Source organism: Canis lupus, chromosome 4 (assembly GCF_048164855.1).
Source record: "Canis lupus baileyi chromosome 4, mCanLup2.hap1, whole genome shotgun sequence".
In the NCBI taxonomy this organism is placed as follows: domain Eukaryota; kingdom Metazoa; phylum Chordata; class Mammalia; order Carnivora; family Canidae; genus Canis; species Canis lupus.
In genome coordinates, this window is record NC_132841.1 from 81,854,695 (window position 1) to 81,878,705 (window position 24,011).

A 24,011-nucleotide genomic window follows, 5' to 3' on the forward strand; every position below is an offset into this window, starting at 1 on the left:
CAATATTGTAGTTAGTGATGAATGGTACAAGTACCTTAGGATGGAAGGGGATAAATAAGCTTCTACTTTAGGTAATCATGGAACACGCGGGTGGAGGAGGTAAAATTTACATGGAGTCTTTCAGTAGTAAAGGCATTTTGTCAACTTGAGACAGAATTTGTGAATTATTCCAGATACAGAGATTCGATGTTTTGCAAATGTATGTGTGAATGGTAAGATATGTGGTTTGAATGCAAAACTGCATTCATGTTGTGTTAATAGAGAGGGCTAGGGCTTATTAAGAAGATTTGTTAATTTCTGATCCGTTCCATTAACAACTGATTTAAAATAAAAATCTAAAATAAGCAGTCCTCCAAAGTAAAATCGCATTAGCTGTACTGACAGCTTAAGTTGTTCTTTTAATGCAATTTATTCAAAACCCATCATAAGGATTGTTGGTTTCAACTGATTTTTGGAAATATCATACAGATTTGGAACATTAAAAGAGAGAAGAGTTTTAGGGCTCCTTAAAATTTATTTTGTATTATTACTTACAAAGCACAATTTAAAAATAATATTTCATAGAATTTTCCTTAAAAAAATGAAGGTTGTGGCTTAGGAAAAGATAAGCCATTACTGAATGTTACTCCTGGACCTGTCATCTTTGTTTTGCTTTGTTTATTTTTTTCAATATGGAGCATTAAATATAACTTGAGGATTATGCTTGCTTACTCAGGAACTATAAAGCATTTGTAAGCCACTAGGTCTGTGAAATGGCAGGTAGTGATGAGGGGTATAACTATCTTAAACCTTGCCTGACAATTCCCCCAAATAATCCAAATAATGAGATTTATTTCAACTAGAGCAACCTGATGGATCAACCCAGTGTTAGGCTTTAGAGTGATCCCCCAACACAATGCCTTTAATCAATTTGCAGCATAATTTGTTTTCTATACATATGTTAAGACTTTTCTTTTTTCCCCCTGAGACTTTATTTGGTACAAATGTATAAAAACTCCTATCCTAAACTTTTCTGTTTTAAAACATCTCTAGTTAATATGTATACATTTTTTTAATGGTACATGTGTTTAACAAACTGAAGCTCCATGGGTATATGCCATGGAGTCACTAAACATCATCATACATTGATCATCTACTACTATGATGAACTAATGTCTCCAATTTCAGCACTAAGAAAACGACTCTGCTTCGGGGAATGCTTTTTTGCATTCAATCCTTACAGTAACTCCTTAACAGTATTTTCAACTACTAGGTCAAGTTGTTGGTAATGTAACCACCTGTAATGCCAACTATTTTGTGGAAAACAAAACCAAAAAAAAAAAAAAAAACAAAAACAAAACAGCTTCCCAGCATCTAGTTGAATATGGCAATAGATAGTGATTTGATAAAATGACTATTTAGAAGGTCAGCATTTTGAATGCTGAACAAAGTGCTAGCTCATGCCTTGGGAAGAGGAGGAAGGTAAAGATGTTGAGGGTGAGGGTTCTGTATGTGTGCATGTGTGTGTGATAAATCAATGAAACAATCCTCATTCTACATCAGTACTATGTGCATTTATGAAATTATTATATGGTTACTGTGCGTGTGTTTGCATTGCACTATTTTCTCCCACAAACCAATAATATTGCCATGTTTTTCTCCTTGCTTTCAATGTTCAGATTTTCCTTGGATCGCCATACCGACCTTGACAGGATCTTTAACATACATTCTGGAAATGGATCCCTTTATACATCAAAGCCACTTGACCGTGAACTATCTCAATGGCACAATCTTACTGTTATAGCTGCTGAAATCAGTAAGATGAATTTCATGTTTATAATACTTAACATATAATTATTATTAAAAATAATTTCTTCTCATTATACACATGAACTGTAATTTTAATTTAAGTTTTTAAAAGGCTTCAGACTAATACTACTCTATATATTAACTAACTAGAATATAAATATGAGGGCGGGGGGTGAGAGTGAATGGGTGACGGGCACTGGGGGGGGCACTTGACAGGATGAGCACTGGGTGTTATTCTGTATGTTGGTAAATTGAACACCAATAAAAAATAAATTTATTTAAATAAATAAAATAAAATAAAATAAAAAATAAAATAAAATCTTGAACAAAAAAAGAATAAAACATTGATTTCAAGCAAAAAAAAAAAGGCTTCTCAACACCTATACTTCAGTAGTTTCTATATATATTGAAGGATAGTTATAGGTATCCCAAATCAATATTTCATATTGACTAATAAAAATCGTCTAGAATTGGGCAGTAAAGATATCCTCTTTGGGGGAAAATACATACACTAGATTGATTACATGGGCACTAAATTAACGTCAATGCTAAATGCTGGGCGTGTACCATTTAACAACAGACATGTAGGTAGTATTATTCCTTTTCGCAGATTAGGAAACCAAGGTATTGGTGACAATAGCTAATATTAAGCGCTCTGTGCCAGGTATTAGTCTAAGAATTTCATATTAATTTTCTTACTAATATTTCTATTGACTTTATTTAACAGAGAAGGAATTAAGGCTCCAAAGGGTTTTGGTAACTTGCCCAAAGTCACAATGCCGGAAGTAGTAAAACTGAGATTTAAAGCTAGTCGTTCTATTTCTAGATCCAGTACTTAATTCAACACTTAATTTATAAAATTCCATCCAAGGAATAACAGGCAGAACCAGGCTTCAAATCAAATCTGTCTCTAATTGCAAAGGTTACTGCCCAATCGCAGGACTTGCCACATAATTTGTGGAGCCCATTATGAAATAGAAATGTCAGACCTCTTGGTAGAAAATGACTCAGACATTTAACATGGCAACCGCAGAGCCTTAAAATAAGCATGAGGCCCTCCTCATGGTGAGGCTTTGTACAATTGCACGTGCCTCTGAAGCCCCTTTGTCCACGCATGCAAACCTGTCCGTGGTTTCTAATTCCTGTTCTGTGATTTACTGGTGTAAAGCAACTCTTGAACTATGTTTTAAAAGAAGCATTAATAGGGACTGAATCATGTTGCAAAACTAAGCCCATACATTCCAGACCTGAGGCGCTAGGCTGAATCGACAAACGCACATCAAGGTCAACTTATTTGAAGCCACCATTCCAGCATTGGGAAAGCAGGACGATGAGGCCAAGTCATCAAAAGTCTCAGAAGGATGGAACTAAGCTGAGCAGATCATTAACAACGAATTCAAAGATTTTGCTTTCTCCTTAAATCTGGCTCTGAAATACAGATTACCTCCACCACCCATATGACCCAGTTTTTTCCGTCGTGAGATATAAATGGCTGTGCCTTTTAAGGCCAACCAAAGAGTTGTGTTTTTTTTTTGTTTTTTGTTTTTTGTTTTTTTCGTTTTTCTTTTAAGAAAAGCTTTTATTTCTATTATCTATCTCCATATCACCACAGTTAGATATGCCCGACAGGGTCCAATCTGATCATTCCAGAATCATGGTTGTTTGTGCTCTCTGCATGATTCAAGATCCTAATTCAAGCCTAATGAGTTAGGAATTGCATTTTCCATTTCAGATACTTTGAGAAATTTAAGTTCTAAAGCTAGTTGAAGTAATTACAATTCTGTAAAAAGCTAAGCCAATTACGTTCTTCTTTTTAAGAACTAAACCTATTTTTTGCCCTTAAGTGAAATCAATTTATGGAGTAACTGCTGGAAATGCCTACCTGCCAAGCCACAAGCAGTCAGAGGCCCATTATGTTGTTCTGGGTATTAAATGGATAAGGGAGAGAGGGAAACAGCATATAGGAAATTGTTTTTACTAGATTTTAAGCACTGGGTTTGTGGTGAGCATGCATTACGCCAAGCCCTAAGCGGGGCAGAAGGATGTTTAAATGTACTTCTTACCAATGCGTTTTCAAGCCCTGCCTCTAACAGTTTAATTCTACATTCCACAGCAGTCTATCACATCATACGGCTAGTACCACCTCAGGTAATTATTTAGTGCATTATACCATGAAATAACTTCTCTTTTTCTTCTTCAAAAATATTTTTAAATGCCATTTGAAGAATACAAAATCTAAAATTAAGGTCACAATTGGATTGTAGAAATCCGTTGTAGAAACTAATGAGTTCCTCTCACCACATCTGAAAACTTGACTATGATCATTGCATTACATTCTGGGATACGGAGAGCAAAGTTTATGGCCAAAGAGCTCCATTACCTATACCTAGTTCCTTGATAGTGGAAATTCTTGGCCTTCACAGGTAGAAGAGTTACATCTTTCTAAAAGGCTTGGATTTCTAGATAGTGATTTAAGCTTTCCATTTCTTGGATATGGGAAGGCCTGTGTAGACATAGGAACGCTTTCACACGATAAGATCCCTTATTGCTGATACATTCTTGCTATTAGTAGAGTGTGCTTGGATGGCTCTGAGAGAATCAGGTGGTTAATATGCCGTCTACCATGATGCTTCTTGCAGTGCCTTATGGTTTCACTTGTGCATAAGCTGCAGCATCTACCAGTAAAAAGATTCGTGTAAGCGCTGTTGTTTGAATAGGTGACGCTAGGCCCGGTGTTTTGCAAACCCATTTATCCTTGTGGATTTAGCATTTGATTTGAAGAGGCTTGAGTTATCTGTAAAGAAGCTGAGGAATCTTCCTCTCGTGTCAGGGAAAGGCCTGACTGCAGTTTTTTAGATCCGAAATTGTCCCGCCTCTCCCGGCTTCTGTGGCATAGTTAGAAAGTGAAGTGCTACCAACGAGAGTTATTTTTATGTCCAGACTCTACATTGAGAGAAAATATTTTGCTTAGGCCCACTAACTATATAAGGAGATGCAAAAAGCTGATTCTAGGAAATATGGAAGGATCTTACCGTTCTGGAGAATCTTCCTCTTGTGTCAAGGAAAGGACTGACTGTAGTTTTTTTAAATCTGAAATTGTTCTGCTTCCCTTGGCCTCTGTGGCATACTTAGAAAGTGAAGTGCTACCAACGAGAGTTATTTTTATGTCCAGACTCTACATTGAGAGAAAATATTTTGCTTATGTCTGCTGACTATATAAGGAGATGAAAAGCACATCCTAGGAAATATGCAAGAATCATACCATTCACACCCATAGCAACTGTGCAGCTCTAGGTAGGTTGTGGGTTCATTTGTAGGTGAACCCCATGTAGGTGAACTCTGGCTATTTGTAACTGGTTTTAGGACTAGGGGAGGTAGGAAAAGACTGGGATATAATTTTTTCTTCCTTTTTTTTTTCCTTTCTCCACTTCTCCCCAAATATAGTTCTCTTCAGATCTGTATGAATGGTAGGGAAACTAATTAATGTTATTTTTATTGTGCAGTAAAAGAGCATAAGCTCTCAAGTAATGTAAGAAAATGCAAAAGGTGTCACAGTGACAATAAAGATACCTCAGTAATAATAGGTGACATGTATTACGTGCTAATACACGCTAATAATTTGATAATAGTTTTTGATAGTTTTATACATTAACTTACCTAATTTTTCAAATAACGCCATAGAAGTTCCAGTTTGATTTATATTGAGTAAATTAAGGCATTTGAGAGGTGGAGGTAAATTGGCCGATGGGCACACAAGGAGTAAGTGGTGAATCTGGGAATCCAAGCATCTCTGTTCTGCTCCAGGGTCTGAACTCTTCAACCCATATTAAAAAATGAACAATAGGCCACAATCCATTAGCAAATGTGAAATCAGAACCTGGGAAAGGAACGCATATGGGTGAAAAAGACTAAGAATGGAAAGGGGTGTTAAATAAAGGGTGTCTTTTAAAGTTTCTCTTGAAAAACGGAAGGCAGAAAGTACACTTCTCATGGATTTAGAATTATGTCTGCCTCCCTTCGTAGGACTTCAACCTTGTAAGCCCATTTATCCTTGTGGATTTAGTTTTTACCCTGATGAGTAATCAGTTCTTACACAGTATTTTTAAAAGTGCTGATTTCATTATTTTAGTAATATTATAATTACATGGAGAGAAAAGAGGAGAAATAATTCTTTTGAATAGTAATATACTCCCTATCTGTGTATAACAATACTTTTTACCCTTGTATTTGAAAATTACATGGGTAAAATTAGAAAGTCGTTAAATTTCACAAGGGTAACTGATACTATCCATAACCCATGTTAGTAAAGGCCATTTAGTAAGATTGCTATTGTCCCTCACCTCATCTGTTATTTTGTTTTGTTCTGTTTCGCTTTGTTTTTACCTAATTACCTCCTTTCTCCTGTGCTGTTGAACTTCAGTTTGATTTTGCTGAGGTCGACACAAAAATTGAACTATATCCAAAGACTCAGATTTTGATATCACAAAGGCTGATAAATATAACCTGAATTTAAGATGTCAAAACACTCTCAGATATCAATACTAGTGTCTAGAAAATCCCATTGTGGAGATACTGTCATTACGATTAATACAAGTTTGTTACCCAAGACTAAGCTAAATAGACATTTATATTTTAAATTTCCATTTACAAATCAAAACAATTCTTAATGCATATATTATGTGAAAACTTTGATACTCGATTTAAGTATTTGTAGCAAACAAAAAATCCTGATCATTATACTATATGTTGCTATTGAGCTACTTTTGTTATACAAAATTGAGCCTGGATTGTTGACAAGGTACCAATAACAATTACTGAAACATTCAAAGCCTTACATTTTACTGTAAATTTCCACCCAACTTGTAAAATTAGTAGCTATATACTAAAATTTCCATAAAGAGAGTTTAGAGTAGCTGTTGGAATATTTTTTGTGATTAAAGTAGTCAAAAGGCTAAGTTGTAATATAACAACTACCTCTTAGGAGCTAATGACCGTGGGCAAGTTAGTAGTTTATTTAAAATTATTTCTTCATCCACAAACTTAGTAAAAAATATATAATATTGTACGACAAAGATTTAATAAATATTTGTTCATTTTCCTATGTTTAGACGGTAAGGACACAAATACAATATGAACTCAATTACACTGGATTGTGCTTTTATAAGATTTTCCAAAATAATAGTAGTTCTCTTGAGGCCAATAATAACTGAATTTATGACTACTTAATTAGGCTCTGTAGTAATTTTCTTTATTGTATTTGCTCATTATGTTGGTAGAATGAACACGATGCTTATTTTTATGTGAGCACTTAATATCCACAAAATGCTTACATAAATTAACTCTGGTACACAAATGTGTCTTCCTAAACGAATTTTTCCTTTCCCTTTTCTAGACAATCCCAAAGAGATGACTCGCGTGGCTGTTTTTGTGAGGATTTTGGATGTTAATGACAACGCCCCACAATTTGCTGTGTTCTATGACACTTTTGTATGTGAAAATGCCAGACCAGGGCAGGTGAGCACCCACAGGACTTAAAAGCTTCGGAAGATTGTAAAGGCTTATTCAATGTTTTCTTTTCCCAGGCTTAAGAAGGATGAGTAAACAGAGATAAAAAATACTCCTTTAAGTCCCAGTAATATAATTAAAAAAAAAAAAAACTGATATTTTTAGGGTTGGAAAATGTTCTAAGTGACACTATAGCAAGTTTCACATTTCTTTTGTGAAGCTCTGAAGAAAATATAAGATGTTATTGTTGCCACCAAAGTTAAGGAGTAAGAAGAAAAAGCTTTCATTGTTTACATTTTCGCAAACAAAAAGAGGGGAAAAAAAAAAACAAACCCTCTGCTGTTTCTTTAGGTAAATATTGAGAACCCCTAGAAGAGATGGGAGATAGAATTTAGGAGAAACACAGACACAGATACATGGGATCAGCGAAACGTGGCATCAATATTCCAATGTATGCAAATGATTTCAAAGCAGGGCGTGCAAGATTCACTCTTAGATTTACACTTATATTTATCATTATAGCAACACTTAGAGTGCTTAATGACTTCGTTTTCGTCCTTTGAAACCTTCCTACATCAGCTTTGTTTATAACTCTTTAAGTCTTTTCCTCAGTGGACTCATTTTGTTGTTTGAAAAGCTCCAGTGTATATGGCTGAAAGAAATGCTCTTAATTGGTTTGAGTGCTATCTTCACAGAAAGAAGCTGCATGTTATAAATAATAATTGGGAATCAAATGTGTTTTATTAAAGAAAGAGGAGCCATCACAAGACTGTATTGTGTTTTGACATCACTTGATGCTCTTTATAAACATCAATGTCATTGTTACATTTTTATGCAAATTACGTTGTGGAATAACACAAATTCTTCCTTCTGAAGATTCTAACAGGAATTCAATAGCCTGTCTATTGTTTGAAATGGTGAAATTGCTGCAATTGGATTCATTTTTTTTTATTTGAAAGTGTTATAGAAATGTTTCATTTGGAATATTTAAATGACAAAGCTACTTCCGACCTACTTCTTAATGAAACAGTGTTTGCCCTGAAAATACCATTCCAAATAGTCCTCTGCTTGGCAGGCTCAGCATGATATAAGTTGAAGGCTTTTCTCTAAGAGATAAATTACTCACTTTACAACTGCCGCATGCATTGCGTCCTCTATAGTTATTCTATTTGATTTTCAAGAGATATCTTTTCAAAGCATTTGAGTCATTTTAAATACTGACTTCTGAATGTATTCAAAATATACAAAACAAGGGATTTTTTTCTTATGCCTCGTAAAAAAAAAAAAAACTAAATCTGGTTCAGTAACTTTATATTTTTTGGACTTAAAAAACCAGTTTTTTGAAGAAAAAAACTGAAGAAAATGACAAATATTGAAGAAAAATGACAAAATCAAAGACAATTCTAATCTAAAAAGTAACCTATTTTGACAAATTGATAGGAATAACATGATTAATAATTTTCACCTAATTGGCTGAATGTGCAATAGTTTCCAATAGAAGTTATTTTTAATAAATCAGTTTGTTCGATGTCATTTGGTCTCAGAGGCCAATAAATGGTTGCTTAAACCAAACTGTTCTGCAGTGGTGGAGTTCTAGGTTACAATAGCCTAGCAGATGGTTATGTGCAAAACCAAGGTGGTTATGTGGAAAAAGTCCTTTCCTTTAACTTCCTTGACATTACTGTTAACTCTTTCCCCCCCCCTCCTAAGGCAGTAAGAGCTTGTTAGGACTTCTGGGGGTACTTTGGTTATTTATAGGGTATTTCAACCCACTCAATTGTCCTTTGAATTAAGTACTGTTTAAAAGTAGCACTTTGAACAACAACATAGGAAATAATTCCATTTATTTGGTGTGTGGACAAAATGAGAAGACAGATAAAGTTAATTTCCATCTTCTCTTTCTTTTCTGCCTATTTCGTGCTCTAAGGATAGGAGACTTTCCCCCTTGGAAAAGATGCAACTTAAAATTGATGTAAATTAACAGTCCCCTCTTGTGCCTGAACTAGGCTACTTGACTCTCCATCCTTTCCATCTCTAAAGAGTCCCTTGGGAAAGGAGAGGAGAGAAGACTGGCCGTTACATTTTTCTTTCGTTTTCCCTCATGCATACCACATTCCTTCAGTCAACAAAATATATTTTAATAATTTTTAATCTTTATGGAAGGAAGTAGCATTTCAGTCTCACACATTTCCCAGAGAGTCTCCCCAGGGAGGAGTGCTGCTTGTTATTTGCCCACAGGTAGAATCTAAGCTCTAGGCCTTTGTCAAACCTCAAATATCCTATTACATATTTCCACAGAACACTGTTTAGTTACTTACCTAACTACACTTTTTCCTACTGAAAAAGTGAAAACATTACAACTTAGTGACCGGTGTTCTTATTTAAATATCTTAAAATCCATGTGTCACACATTCCCCACAAAATCCCACATTCTATTATGGCATGATCACTGAAAAAGCCCTCAAGTTGATTTGATGTTATTTTAGAATAGCCTAGTAAAAATACAAACCGATTATATAATCTCTAAGGAGATGAAATATAAATGACTTATCTGTGTCTATTCTTCATATGCTCAAAATGAATACTGCACATTCTTCATATGCTCAAAATGAATATGGGACATCAAAATGAATACTGGACATCAAAAGTGGTTTTTTCCCCATAATTGTGGCAACCTGTTTTATTGGAAATGAGTCAAAATGAACTTGTCTCCAGTAGAAATAAAATAGCTAGTGTTCATATGTAGAGACAGGGGAGATGTTTTTACTTCTTCTTGTTGCCAACTTCTGATTTCTATTTTAACACGTACTTCCATGTATAGGGTACATATACATATGGATATGGATACTTCCATATATGGATATATAAACTGTAATAACTTCTTACAGATATAGGTAATGATGTAGCCATTACGTTCTCTCAAATTGTTCTGGTTTATAAAAATAAACTAAAATTGTAATTTGTAATCACAATTGAAAATGCATATTTATTATGAGATAATTACATTTCCTATTTTATTTTATTTTTATTTTTAAAGATTTTATTTATTTATTTATTTATTTATTTATTTATTTATTTATGAGAGACACACACACAGAGGCAGAGACATAGACAGAGGGAGAAGCAGGCTTCATGCAGGGAGCCCGAGGTGGGACTGGATCCCGGATCCCAGGATCACTCCCTCACCGCTGAGCCACCCAGTCATCCCTCATTTCCTGTTTTCAAAAACCATTACCTCTATGTTTAAATTTCTACAATTTTGTGTCTATATATGTGCTAACATATAAATCTTAATGGTAAAAATATATAAACATAGAAGTCTTATTAAGTCTACTATCTTTCTTGATGTTTCATTTATGTCATTTTTAACTTTCAACTTATAAATCATTATTTAAAAATAAAATCTTTTAGACTGCTCAATAAACAAGTCAGTCGAGAAATGATTTTATAACTTCATTGGTACCTCTTAAGGGTATTAGTTAATACTTTTTATACAATTTTCTATTTTGTATAATTTTTGGTTTTGTATTGGCTAGATAAGCCATTAGCAATAAATCTTTGCTTTCTATATGATCTTAAATTACCACTAAAATTTCATTAGTCACAGTTTAAATAATTTTTTCAGTTGCTTATTCCAAGATTATAAACACTTAACCTTTGTATGATCCAATATTATTTCTCGTATCATTTTGAAATAAGTGGGTAAGGTTATAATTAAATTGGGAGTAGCTAAAATTTGCCACACTCTTATTTTATAAGGTAATTTAAAAGAAAACTAAATATAGAAAAGTTAAAATAATTTCTTAATTTTTTATAATTATATAATATTTTAAATTTGAAATCTCTTTTTATATCAACAAAATATCGAAAAAAAATATTTTCATTGAATATTGACACCAGGGGTGCCTTAGTGGCTCAGTCAGTTAAGTGTCTGCCTTCAGCTCAGGTTATGATCCCAGGGTCCTGGGATGGAGTTCCTGCATTGGGTTTTCTACTCAGTAGGGAGTCTGCTTCTCCCTCTATTCCCTCCCCTCTGCTTGTGATCTCTCTCTTTCTCATGTTCTCTTTCTCTCAAATATAAACAAAATCTTAAAAAAAAAAACAAATATTGACACCACGTTAAATAAGCCAATGCAGTTAAGCATATTCCTTTTAGTTAAGCATAAATTTGACCATTTATATAGGTATCAATACATAAATTTAAAAACTTCTGAAGCTCTCTTGCAAAATTAAGATATGCAAAACATTATGTAAAATGTTATACATATAAGTTAAGGATAAAATAGATATATATGCAAATAAGTACACAACTCTATGATACATATAAATTTGTATAATATTAATCATTATGCTCAAAGAAGTGATCTGCTTATAGTATAAGGTGTTACATTTTCTGCTTTGTTACCAGATAACTTCTTATATTGTCTCTTATCCTAAAATAAATCAGAGATGATCTTTATAAAATAACCTTTTCCCATACATATATTGAATTTAAAAACTGTAGTTTTATGGACAATGCAAATAAAGTGAACCATTATTATTAAAGGAGATCATAATGTTTAAGTCTTCCCTTTAAAAAATTGTGCTTATCTATAAAATCTCTCCATTCTTTGATAGTTTTCACTTTTGATAAGAGGAAAGCCATAATCACAGTAGTTTTCTAAATTTTCCCTCCATTAGATAAACTTTTCCAGATCAATGTTTAGATATATATGAAATAATCTAGTCTTTTTAAATGCTATATCTAAATTAATAAAGCTGTAAAAATATAATATTGTTACTATGATGTTGAAGAAATGGATAATATATAGGAGATATTGAGAAGAAAGGAGAGCAAGAAACAGAGACAAAAAACAGAGAGGGAGGGAGAGTGGTAGGGACATTGTTAAAGTCAAAGTATTTAGTTTGTTTATTGAGCAGTCTAAAAGATTTTATTTTTAAATAGTGATTTACAAGTTGAAGGTTAAAAATGACATAAATGAAACATCAAGAAAGATAGTAGACTTAATAAGACTTCTATGTTTATATATTTTTACCATTAAGATTTATATGTTAGCACATATATAGACACAAAATTGTAGAAATTTAAACATAGAGGTAATGGTTTTTGAAAACAGGAAATGAGGGATGACTGGGTGGCTCAGCGGTGAGGGAGTGATCCTGGGATCCGGGATCCAGTCCCAAGTCGGGCTCCCTGCATGAAGCCTGCTTCTCCCTCTGTCTATGTCTCTGCCTCTCTCTCTCTCTCTCTGTGTCTCTCATAAATAAATAAATAAAATCGTTAAAAATAAAGTAAAATAAAATAGGAAATGTAATTATCTCATAATAAATATGCATTTTCAATTGTGATTACAAATTATAATTTCAGTTTATTTTTATAAACCTGAACAATTTCAGAGAATGTAATGGCCATATCATTACCTATATCTGTAAGAAGTTATTACAGCTTATATATCCATATATGGAAGTATCCATATCCATATGTATATGTACCCTATACATGGAAATACGTGTTAAAATAGAAATCAGAAGTTGGCAACAAGAAGGAGGTAAAAACATCTCCCCTGTCTCTACATATGAACACTAGCTATTTTATTTCTACTGGAGACAAGTTCATTTTGACTCATTTCCAATAAAACAGGTTGCCACAATTATGGAAAAAAAAATGTATCAATTCAGGGACACCTGAGTGGCTTAGTCAATTGGGAGTCTTCCTTGGGCCCAGGTCATGATCCTGGAATCCTGGGATAGAGCCCAGGTCAGGCTCCCTGCTTAGAGGGAAGTCTGCTTCTGCTTTGTCGCCATCCTGCTCCTGCTCTCTCACATTCTCTTTCTCTCTTAAATAAATAAATCTTTTAAAAAATCAAAGTAATAATAAAAGAGGTGGAATAATTCAAAGATAATGCACAAGGAGGAAAATCAACTGCTTTAAATTTAGGCAAAATTGAATCTTAAAAAAATACATATTGTAAAGCAGATTATACTCATGGAAGCCTGATACACACGCTCTTTTCTCTTTTCTGCAGCTAATACAGACTATAAGTGCAGTAGACAAGGATGACCCTTTAGGTGGACAGAAATTTTTCTTCAGTTTAGCTGCTGTCAATCCAAACTTCACAGTCCAGGATAATGAAGGTAAATTTTAGAACATCATCATTATGATTTAAGGTGACGTTAACAAGAGCTTTTCCCCCAAGCAACAATTACCATTTGTATGGTGTATTAATGTATTGATCTGTGTCACAAAATTTTGTTTTCATCAGATATTAATGAGATATTAATTTCTTGCTTGGCAGTGTTCATTCTCTTAAATTTCAAAATAATATATACTTGAGAGAAGTTTCAAATGTGAATACTAATGAAAAGGTTGAATCTTGAGAACATTGGAAAGGCTGGAAATAATCAGACAACAGGGTAGAGAAATGAATAATTCAGTGAGCCCTTGTGCAAATTTCAGTGAGATTTAGCAGCAACAGATTCACCAAAACCAAAAATGCATGAGATATGGGTTAGAAGAAATAGAAGTATTAGCCTGTGACAGGTTTAAGTGCAGAAGCAGTTGCAAGGGCAAGATACACTATCTTCCGGGTAATATGTGAATTTTATAATGTCTTTGTGATAAACAACAACAACAACAACAACAACATTGTATATTTCTTGCATTCCCAAAAAGGACAAAATATTTAGAGGAAATAATATGAAAACGGTTACTATTCCAAAAAATTTGAACAACTTAATTCTTAAAAAAAATATGGTAATTATTCTAGGCTAAACAAAAGTGTGTAGTTAGAGCTCATTTCCCCTTCATAAATTTATGTTAAATTAATTATATCAGCTGATCTTCCTTAAAAAGGCATACTTGTCTTAGAGTCAGTGTAGATATAGTTATTCTTAAATTTAATAGCTACATTGGCATATTTATAATACTTTCATAACAATGTGTATATGCTGGCAGAGCCAGATCGCTCTATGGCCTCTAAGTCACCTTCAAAATATCAGAAAGAAGGTTCAGATAATGGATAGTTTTACATTAACCCAATTGTTATTTGAAGTATTTGATATCTCAGAAACTGCACAAAACAGTGGAAGAGAAGGCATCCACTGGTAACATTTGTTTACCAAATCATACTGTCTGAAATGTCTGTTTTCCATCCCTCTGAACATCTAAGATAATCATGATGGGAGAAATTAGCATAGAATTGGCAGATAGGATACAAGATGTCCAGTTTCACAAGAATATCAGGAAAACAACACCCATCATTTTATTTGCTGAATCTGGGATCCTAAATACAGAACTTAGTTTGGACATCCCAAGTTCTGAATGGTCAATATTACACCTCTTTCTAAGTGTATTTTAATTTGTTTTATGTTTCTATTAAACCGAGCTGTGGATCCCAACAAACCGCCTCACAGTTGTAAAAGGTAATAGAGACTTGAAGTAGTCTTATCACAGCATTTCCCATTTAGGTAAACACCTCAAAGCTAATCTTAATTAATTTTTGACAAGTGGTGCCATCTTCCTATATTCAGAAAAGTTCTTGATCTTCTATGAGTTACTCAAAGCAAGAGTTGAAGCCATATGAATATTAATCTGAACATGTCGCCATATAGAATACCATTAAAGTCAGATGGCATATATGACCCACTCCTGCATAAACTCACTATTTTGTTATTGGGTGCATTTGGAAAGAAATCCCAATGATCTAGACATCACCTTATTGCTCTTCTTGAGTAAATACCCTTGTATTTATCTATATCTTCATCTCAGCAAACTTCAATTTTATGGTAACAATTTAAAAAAAAATAATTTTCTGCTTCTGTGATACCACACTTGGAGCTTATAATTCTTAAGATTCCCACACTTTTCCCTAACTTATAGATCAAAAGCATAATTATATGATGACTTTCTGGAATATTTAATAAAATGATTGGAATTTCTTTCATTCCTGAAGTTTAGGGTAAAACTTCATTTTATTCTTCAATATATTAAAAGTGTTGTAGGCAAAATTAAGACTTAGAACCTTTTGAAAAGTTAAAAAAGAATAAGGCAAGAAGATTCTAAATGAAAAAAAAAAGATTCTAAATATACCCATATGCCAACACCTGTTGTTGATTTTAGTCATTCTGACAGGTGTGAGGTGATATCTCATTTATTTTTTATTTTTTATTTTTTTTGATATCTCATTTAGATTTATATTTCCCTGATGATCAGTGAGCTTGAGCACCTTTTCACGTGTCTGTTGGCCATCTGTATGGTTTTTTTTTTTTGTTTTTTGTTTTTATTTTTTTTTTGTATGTTTTTTTTTTTGGAAAAATGTCTATTCTTATCTTCTGCCCATTTTTTATCGGATTATTTGCAGTATTGTTTTGTTTTTTGGGGGAGGTTATCTGTTTCTTTGGTGTGGAGTTTTATAAGTTCTTTACATATTTTTGATATTAACCCTTTATCAGATATGTCATTCGCAATTATCTTTCCCCGTTCCATAGATTGCTTTTTAGTTTTGTTGACTGTTTCCCCTCATTGTACAGAAGCTTTTAACTTTGACAAAGTCCCAATAGTTTATCTTTGCTTTTGTTTCCCTGGCCTCAGGAGACATATCTAGAAAGAGTTACTATGACCAGTGTCAAAGAGGTTACTATCTGTGTTCACTTCTAGGATTTTGAAGGTTTTTAGGTCTTACATTTAGGTCATTTAGGTCTTAAATCCACTTTGAATTTATTTTTGTGCTTGGTGTAAGAAAGCAGTCCAGTTTTGTTCTTTTGAATGTTGCTGTCCAGTTGTCCCAACACCACTTGTTGACAAGACTTGTCTTTTTCCTGTTGGATACTTTTTACTGCTCTGTTGAACATTTGTCAACCATAGAGTTGTGGGGCTCAATCCTGGGTTCTCTGTTCTGTTCTATTGATCTATGTGTCTATTTTGTGCCAGTACCATACTATTTTGATGAACTACAGTTTTGTAATATAAGTTGAAGTCCAGAATTGTGATGACTCCAGCTTTGCTTTGCTCTTTCAAGGTTGCTTTATCTGTTAGATAAATTTATAAATTTATAATTTATAGAGTCTGTTGTGGTTCCATACCAATCCAATAATTAGGATTGTTCTAGTTGTGGAAAAAAATTTTGATAGGTATTGTTTTAAATGTGCAGATTGTTTTGGGTACTAGATTTAACAACGATGGTTCTTCCAATCCAAGAGCATGGAGTGCCTTTCCATATCTTTGTGTCATCTTCAATTTCTTTCATTCAATGTTTTATACTTTTCAGAGTACAGGTCTTTCATCTCTTCGATTAGGTTTATTCCTAGGTATCTTATGATTTGGGAGGATTGATTCCTTAATTTCTCTTTCATTATTGGTATATAGAAATGCAACAGATGTCTGTACACTGATTTTGTGTCCTGCAACTTCACTAAATACCTTTATCAGCTCTACAAGTTTTTGGTAGTCTTGAGATTTCCAAAGAGTATCGTGTCATCTGCAAATAGTGAAAATTTTACTTTTTCCTTGCCGATTTAGATGTCTTTTATTTTTTTGTTGTTGTTGTCTGATTACTGTGGCTAAGACTTCTGGTACTATGTTAAATAACAGTGGTGACTGAGGACATCCCTGTCTTGTTCCTGATCATAGAGGAAAAGCTGTCAGTTCTCCCCATTGAAGATGATATTAGTTGTGGGTTTTTCAGATACGGTCTCTATTAAGTTGAGGTATGTTTCCTCTAAACCTACTTTGTGGAGGGTTTTTATCATGAATGAGTATTGATGAAGATGTGGAGAAATGGGAACTCTCTTGCACTGTTGGTGGGAATGCAAACTGGTGCAGCCACTCTGGAAAACAGTATGAAGGTTCTTCAAAGTGTTAAAGAATAGAAGTATCCTATGATTTAGAAATTGCACTACTAGGTATCTACCCAAAGAATACAGAAATACTAATTCAAAGTGATGCTCCCTGATATTTATAGCAGCATTCTCTACAATAGCCAAATTATGGAAACAGCCCTAGTGTCCATCAACTGATGAATGGATAAAAAAGAAGTGATATATATCTATGCATATCTATCTATATCTATATCATCTATATCTATCTATATCTATATCTATATCTATATCTATATCTATATCTATCTATAAAGTGGAATATTACTCAGCTACCAAAAAAGAAATGAAATTTTGCCATTTGCAATGACATGGGTAGAGCTACAGAGTATTATGCTAAGCTAAATAAGTCAGTCAGAGAAAGACAAATACCATGTGATTTCCCTCATATGTGAAATTTAAAAAAAACAAAGGAGCAAAGGGAAAAAGAGAGAGAGAGGCAAACCCAGGAATAAACTCTTACCTATAGAGAACAAACTGATGATTATCAGAGGGGAGGTAGATGAGTGGGTGGGTGAAATAGGTGATGAGGATTAAGAAAGGTACTTGTGATGCACACCACGTGTTGTAAGGAAGTGATGAATTACTAAATTCTAGACCTGAAATTAACATTATAGTCTATGCTAATGAACTAAAATTTAAATGAAAATAAAAAAATAAAAAGTATATGCCTATATGCATATAAATATTCATTTTAGTGTAGATTTGAAAATGGAAGAATTATTGTAATACTTTTTGAAAGAGAAGTCAAATCTGCAAAATTATCAGGATTAGTTTATTTTTTAAATTTGCTTATGTACATCCTCTATTTTGCTAATCTTCTTTCCCAGCTTAATTAGGCTAATCCTAGCATAATTAACTGATGTAGCAGAAATAACATCTTACTAATAATTTAGGAAATGACTGCTTTATATTCAACTACTATATCTGCAAGAAATTGTCACCCTTTATTTTCTCCTGCCCCATTTGATGTAGCCATTACCCAATTCACTCCCATTCCTACATTAGCATTTTAAATAGGCTTACGGGATTGGCATAAGAAGACTAAGTGCATTGGAAAACAGCTTAGGATTTTATCATCCAAGTGCATATTGATTTTTTAAAAAATATTGATTATAGAGCACTAGATGAAATCTTTTTTTTTTTTTTTAATTAACTACACAACCTCCATTTAAGGATACTGGGTGAGTTATCAAAGAAAGAAAATATCTATAGTGATATACTAGGTAGTAGGATGCTTATGTTTATTAAATCCTTATATCTGTGCATTTATGAGGTACTCTACATCAGTTTATTCTCCTAATACTTTGAGCTATATATTGTATTCATTCTAATGGATGGAAATCAAAGTTCAGAAACATTAACTAACTTGCTGGGGGCACCTGAGTGTCTTGTTTTCACATCCCACTTTTGATTTCAGCTCAAAGTCATGATCTCAGAGTCATGGGATCAAGTCCTGCATTGAGCTCTGTGCTCAATGTGGAGTATGCTTGGGATTCTCTCTCTCTCCCTTTCCTGTGCCCCTCCCCCTGCTCACACTCTCTTTGAAATAAATAAATAAAATCTTTTAAATAAAATAAATAATAAATAAATAAATAGATGAATAAATAAATAAATAAATAAATAAATAAATAAATAAATAAATAACTTGTTCACCATTGTTCATATATTGCGATTCTTGATGGGTTTTGAGGGCATTATTGATTTTAAAGGTGAAACTATACATAAAATTTATTCTTTCATATTTTTCTTCATGAATATTGGATTAATGTGTCTTTTATGTGTATGTGGCATGCATAAACATACATGCATATATAAACAAAAACATTTACTAGAATTTTTTTCTTGATATGCATATTTATGGTTTCTGAAAACTCTGAGAATATGCTACTATCCTTGTGGTCTTCAGAAAATGTTCACATATAAAATCCACCATTTCAAAAGCTTTATCTGTGAACAAGTTGGAAATCTAGTAAATAAGCAGTGACAGTCTTAGACTCCTCAAACTATTTCATTTATCTTATTTCAGTGGATTCTTATCTTATTGTGTGCATCCTATAGGAAAATCGGTATTAATTTTGTATTTTACATAAATAATTCTTTACTTGTATGTCAAAGCGTGGAGATCAGGATGAGAGAACTTTCTTGTCCCAAGCCATCGGTAATATTTTAAAATTTATTTTAGATAATACTGCCAGAATTTTAACCAGAAAAAATGGATTCAATAGACATGAAATAAGTACCTATCTCTTGCCTGTGGTGATATCAGACAATGATTACCCAATTCAGAGCAGCACAGGCACGCTGACCATCCGAGTGTGTGCTTGTGACAGCCAAGGCAACATGCAGTCCTGCAGCGCGGAAGCCCTGCTGCTCCCTGCTGGCCTCAGCACGGGGGCCCTCATCGCCATTCTCCTCTGCATCATCATTCTGCTAGGTAAGAAACTTTAAGGAAAATGTGATTATTTCCTAGATTCCTTATGTTAGTGTATTTTTAAATAAGAAATTCTATTTTTCAAATACCTTCTCTCATGTTGACTTCAACATTTAAGATAGACGTGAGTTAATGATGAGATATTGTTTATATTAAAATATTTTATATGATCACACAGTTATTACCTTTTTTTAAATAATAAGACTGAAAGTTAGAGATAGCCAAAATGTTTTCCACAGTTGCACAATTGCTTAGTGGCTCATCCAAGGCAAAGTATTTTGCTATCAGTTATAGTTTTTCAGTAAATCTAAAGTTTATTTCTAGGTTTTTAATCTTATGGTGGCTGGATAAAGCACTCAGTATCTTACCCTCCCAATGAAATAATGTTAAAATGGCCCTTTACCTGGTTTACTTTTCCCTACAACAATAACACTTGATTTTATAACCTAGAGCAAATTGCTTTTTAACTGCTTTTGAATGAAAACTCAGATTAAGTTTACTCCCCTGTTGCATTATCTTAAAACTATTGTGCATATTCCTATGACCCTAATCAAAAAACATTGTATCTGACATTTGAAGAAGCAGTAAAATGAACTTGGATTTTGGAGTCAATCATAGTAGGTTTCATTATCCTCATTATTAGAACATTTTTTACTGGGTAAGAACACTTAGCTGACAATAAACAATCTAAGGTTTAGAATCTTTACATCACAAATTTATGTGTGTGCATGAAAATACAAACTTAAGCAAAATAAAATGTCATATTTTCTCAAAGGCTTTAATAAGCTTTTTTTTTTCCTCTCTTCGTGGTAGCCTATTTCTTTTTTAGCCACTTTGAAGGTCAAGAATACTTACCAATGGATTAAAATCTTATTTTTTTGTTGAATTAAAAAAAGTCTCTTGTTTGCCCTTTTACACAAGGTTGAAGGCAGATAGCCTGACTGTCCTGTTAGTAAAAGGGAAAACAAAAGTTAAGAGCCCTTCACATACTAATATAATTCTCGTAGTTCACGCTGCTGTAACTATGCCATAGACTGGATGGCTTAAGCCACAGAAATGTATTTCTCATAATTTTGGAAGCTGGAAAGTCTAAAATCAAGGCACTGACAGATTCCAAATTTGGTGAGGACGTATTCCTAGTTTCAGGATGGCTGCCTATGTTGTATCCCCACATGGACGACTCCAGTCCTCTTCCTGGTTTCTTTTCATAAAAAACACTAATCCAATTCATGAGGGCTCCACCCTATGACTTAATTATACCCCACTTCCAAATACCATCACTTTGGGGATTTAGGCTTTAACCTGAATTTTAAGAGGACACATTCAGTTCATAATGATAATAAATCGCATACCCTTTAAATGTTTCTTCTAAAAAAAAAGCTAAATAAATATAGGCATTTTATCATATATATACCTGCTGTAAAATATTTTCTGTCTCTTTCCTTGTTTAATCAAATGCACATCTGTTTCCCCAAATCATAATTTTCAAGGATCATGTCCAAAATGTTTGGGGATAGTGAATGAGGACTGGGAAACTAATACAGCCAAGGGGGAATTTGATATTAACATTCTCCTATCTTTTATGCTATCACCATCATGATTAGTAAAGTCACTATATTATTATTAATATTGATACCTTCTCAGGGAAGTTGGGAAATGTCCTTTCTGGATGATACACATTTCTATTCGTGGATCTACAGTTGTTTGAGATGGATCGAGCTAAGTTCATTCATTCTTTCTATAGGTAATTCAATGTGGAAATTGAAATTCACACTTTGTCACCATGAGATCCGACAACTTTCTTTTTGGTCTCATTGTGATATATATTTCCATGTAAAACCTCAAAGATTGCTAAACTAAGAGTTTGTAATCAGAAAGTCACCCTCCCCTCCCTTCTTTTAACAATACAAGAAAACAAAAACAACTATGTGAATCCATCAGCGAGGCCATTTAATCCAAACCAACAGTATATCCTGTCAAGAATGCCCTCTTTTAAATAGCGTGTTGAAGATGTGCAAAATACGGGCCTATTTTTGTCCTCCCGAATTGTTTTACTTGAAGCCGAATTCAATTTGCGTCTATTTTCCATGCAACACCTTATGTCCCCCTTCAATGCAAAGTATAAATAATGTCTGCACGACCAGGAGCTAAGTTTAAACAGTTCTTAGAAAAAAAAAAAAAAAAAAAAAGAAAAATAGACAAAATGTCTCACTGTATTTGAGAAATACCCCCAGATGGTCATAGACATAAATCAGAAACCCTTGCATTCCTCTCCTGCACTTCCACTCCTCATCTCTCTGGTGTTGTAGGTGCACTGCTAATGAATTTCCTTTTTTTTTTTTTCTTTCTTTCTTTCTTTCTTTCTTTCTTTCTTTCTTTCTTTCTTTCTCTTTCTTTCTTTCTTTCTTTCTTTTTTCTTTTCTTTTTTCTTTCTTTCTTTCTTTTCTTTCTTTCTTTCTTTCTTTCTCTTTTTTCTTTCTTTTTTTATCTTTCTTCTTTTTCTTTTTCTTTTTCTTTTTTCTCTTTCTTTCTTTCTTTCTTTCTTTCTTTCTTTCTTTCTTTCTTTCTTTCTTTCTTTCTTTTCTTTCTTTTTTCTTTTTTCTTTTTTTTTTTTTCTTATTTTTTCAAGTTATAGTCGTACTGTTTGCAGCCCTGAAAAGACAGCGGAAGAAAGAGCCGCTGATCTTGTCCAAAGAGGACATCAGGGACAACATCGTGAGCTATAACGACGAGGGCGGCGGGGAGGAGGACACCCAGGCCTTCGACATCGGCACCCTGCGCAACCCCGCGGCTGTGGAGGAGAAGAAGCTCCGGCGGGATATTATTCCCGAGACGTTGTTTATCCCTCGGAGGACTCCCACGGCTCCCGACAACACGGACGTGCGGGATTTCATCCACGAGAGGCTCAAGGAGCACGACCTGGACCCCACGGCGCCGCCCTACGACTCGCTGGCCACCTACGCCTACGAGGGCACCGACTCGCTGGCCGACTCGCTGAGCTCGCTGGAGTCCAGCACCACGGACAGCGACCAGAACTACGACTACCTGCGCGAGTGGGGCCCGCGGTTCCACAAGCTGGCGGAGATGTACGGCGGCGGGGACAGCGACCGGGACTCCTGACCTGGGCGCGGCCGGCCACTAGCTCACAGTCCGCAGAAGCTTCCTGCCACTCAGCACACGATTTTTTTTTTTTTTTTTTTTGGTCCCATGGACTTCTTCATCTGTTCATTCATGACCTTGATCTTTTTCTTTATTTTTTCCCCCTCCTTGTAGGATGTCTCCACGGAATTGTCTACGAAATTTTCTTTAATCACTTCCAAGAGCCAAAGCTATGGAAATTCAGTGTTGTCCATCTTAGAAATAAAAGATGATCTCAGAAACACGAACAGGATAGTTCTCCCTTGAGCCACCTCACACACAAGCCGCTTCTGTTTAGATACACATCCTGCCCCCTGCCAATGAAGCTTTTTAAAAAGGTGAAGAAGAAAAAAAAAAAAAAAAAAGAATTTTAAGGCATATCCTGTTCTGTACATTAAGTTAAAAAGAAAACAAAAACAAAACGTATATGTGGTGTCAGTAGGTGTGATTTGCAACCTGGTATATACAAACGTTTGTGCAATTTCATTTCATCAAATTCTATCTGCTAATGTTTTATATTTATATTTTTGTATTTATTTTTAAAAAAAATAAACAAGTTTTTACAACTACCTTGTCTCCAGCTTCATTTTTTTTCCCTAGGAAGAAACAGTTTCTCCCTGCACTATCTTGGTACAAAATGATGTTGAATGCAGGTAAGGGTACAAAATCATTATGGTGATTTAGGTAAGAATTTCTTTTTCAGTGAGTTTTTGTTTTCTGATATGTGAAAAACCTGTCATATTAAAAGTAATGGTCATATAGAGAGCACTTAAAAATTATCAATTGAGCCAATTTAAAACATGGCCATCCTTATGCTAATTATCCCAACATATCAGCAATACGGTAATTTCGTTTTGTTCATATTCACTTAAGTAGTATCTGAAAGAATATAACATTTTCTTATTTTTGTATGACATTAGTGCTACTGAGGGTTATAGGTAATAATAGTTCAGACAGATTTCAGACTGAAATAATCCTGTAATGGAAAATATACTTACCTCTCATGATGACTTCAAAAATGCCTAGTAATGACAATAATAATGCTGAATATTCCATTAAGGCACAGCATTGTGATTATGTCAAGTTTTCAAAAGTGCATTACATATTTACTTGTAATTAAGTCTGGTTTTCTGTCAATGAATGATTCAGTAGAAAGGGGGAAAAAAAAAAAAAGTACTGGCAGTTAATTATCTGGAGTTCCTGAGATTCACAGAGGCCAACTGCACCAACTGATCTCTTGTTTCTCAAGCTCCAAATATGATTTATTTATAAA

The 24,011-nt window shown here is 33.9% G+C and overlaps 1 protein-coding gene across 2 annotated transcripts in view; it reads left to right on the plus strand.

Annotated features, from left to right (window-relative positions):
- LOC140632723 (cadherin-10) overlaps nt 1-23,307 on the plus strand; it is a 174,254-nt gene extending 150,947 nt beyond the window's left edge. Inside the window, exons 8-12 of one of the 2 annotated variants that reach the window (XM_072825024.1) lie at nt 1,659-1,795; nt 7,181-7,302; nt 13,320-13,428; nt 19,352-19,603; nt 22,236-23,307. In XM_072825024.1, the coding sequence (XP_072681125.1) occupies nt 1,659-1,795; nt 7,181-7,302; nt 13,320-13,428; nt 19,352-19,603; nt 22,236-22,720 (1,105 nt within the window). In that variant the 3' untranslated portion in view covers nt 22,721-23,307. Of the gene's footprint in view, nt 1-1,658; nt 1,796-7,180; nt 7,303-13,319; nt 13,429-19,351; nt 19,604-22,229 lie in introns of both variants that reach the window. The other variant, XM_072825023.1, reaches the window with a different exon arrangement.
- Nucleotides 23,308-24,011: the final 704 nt, after the last annotated feature.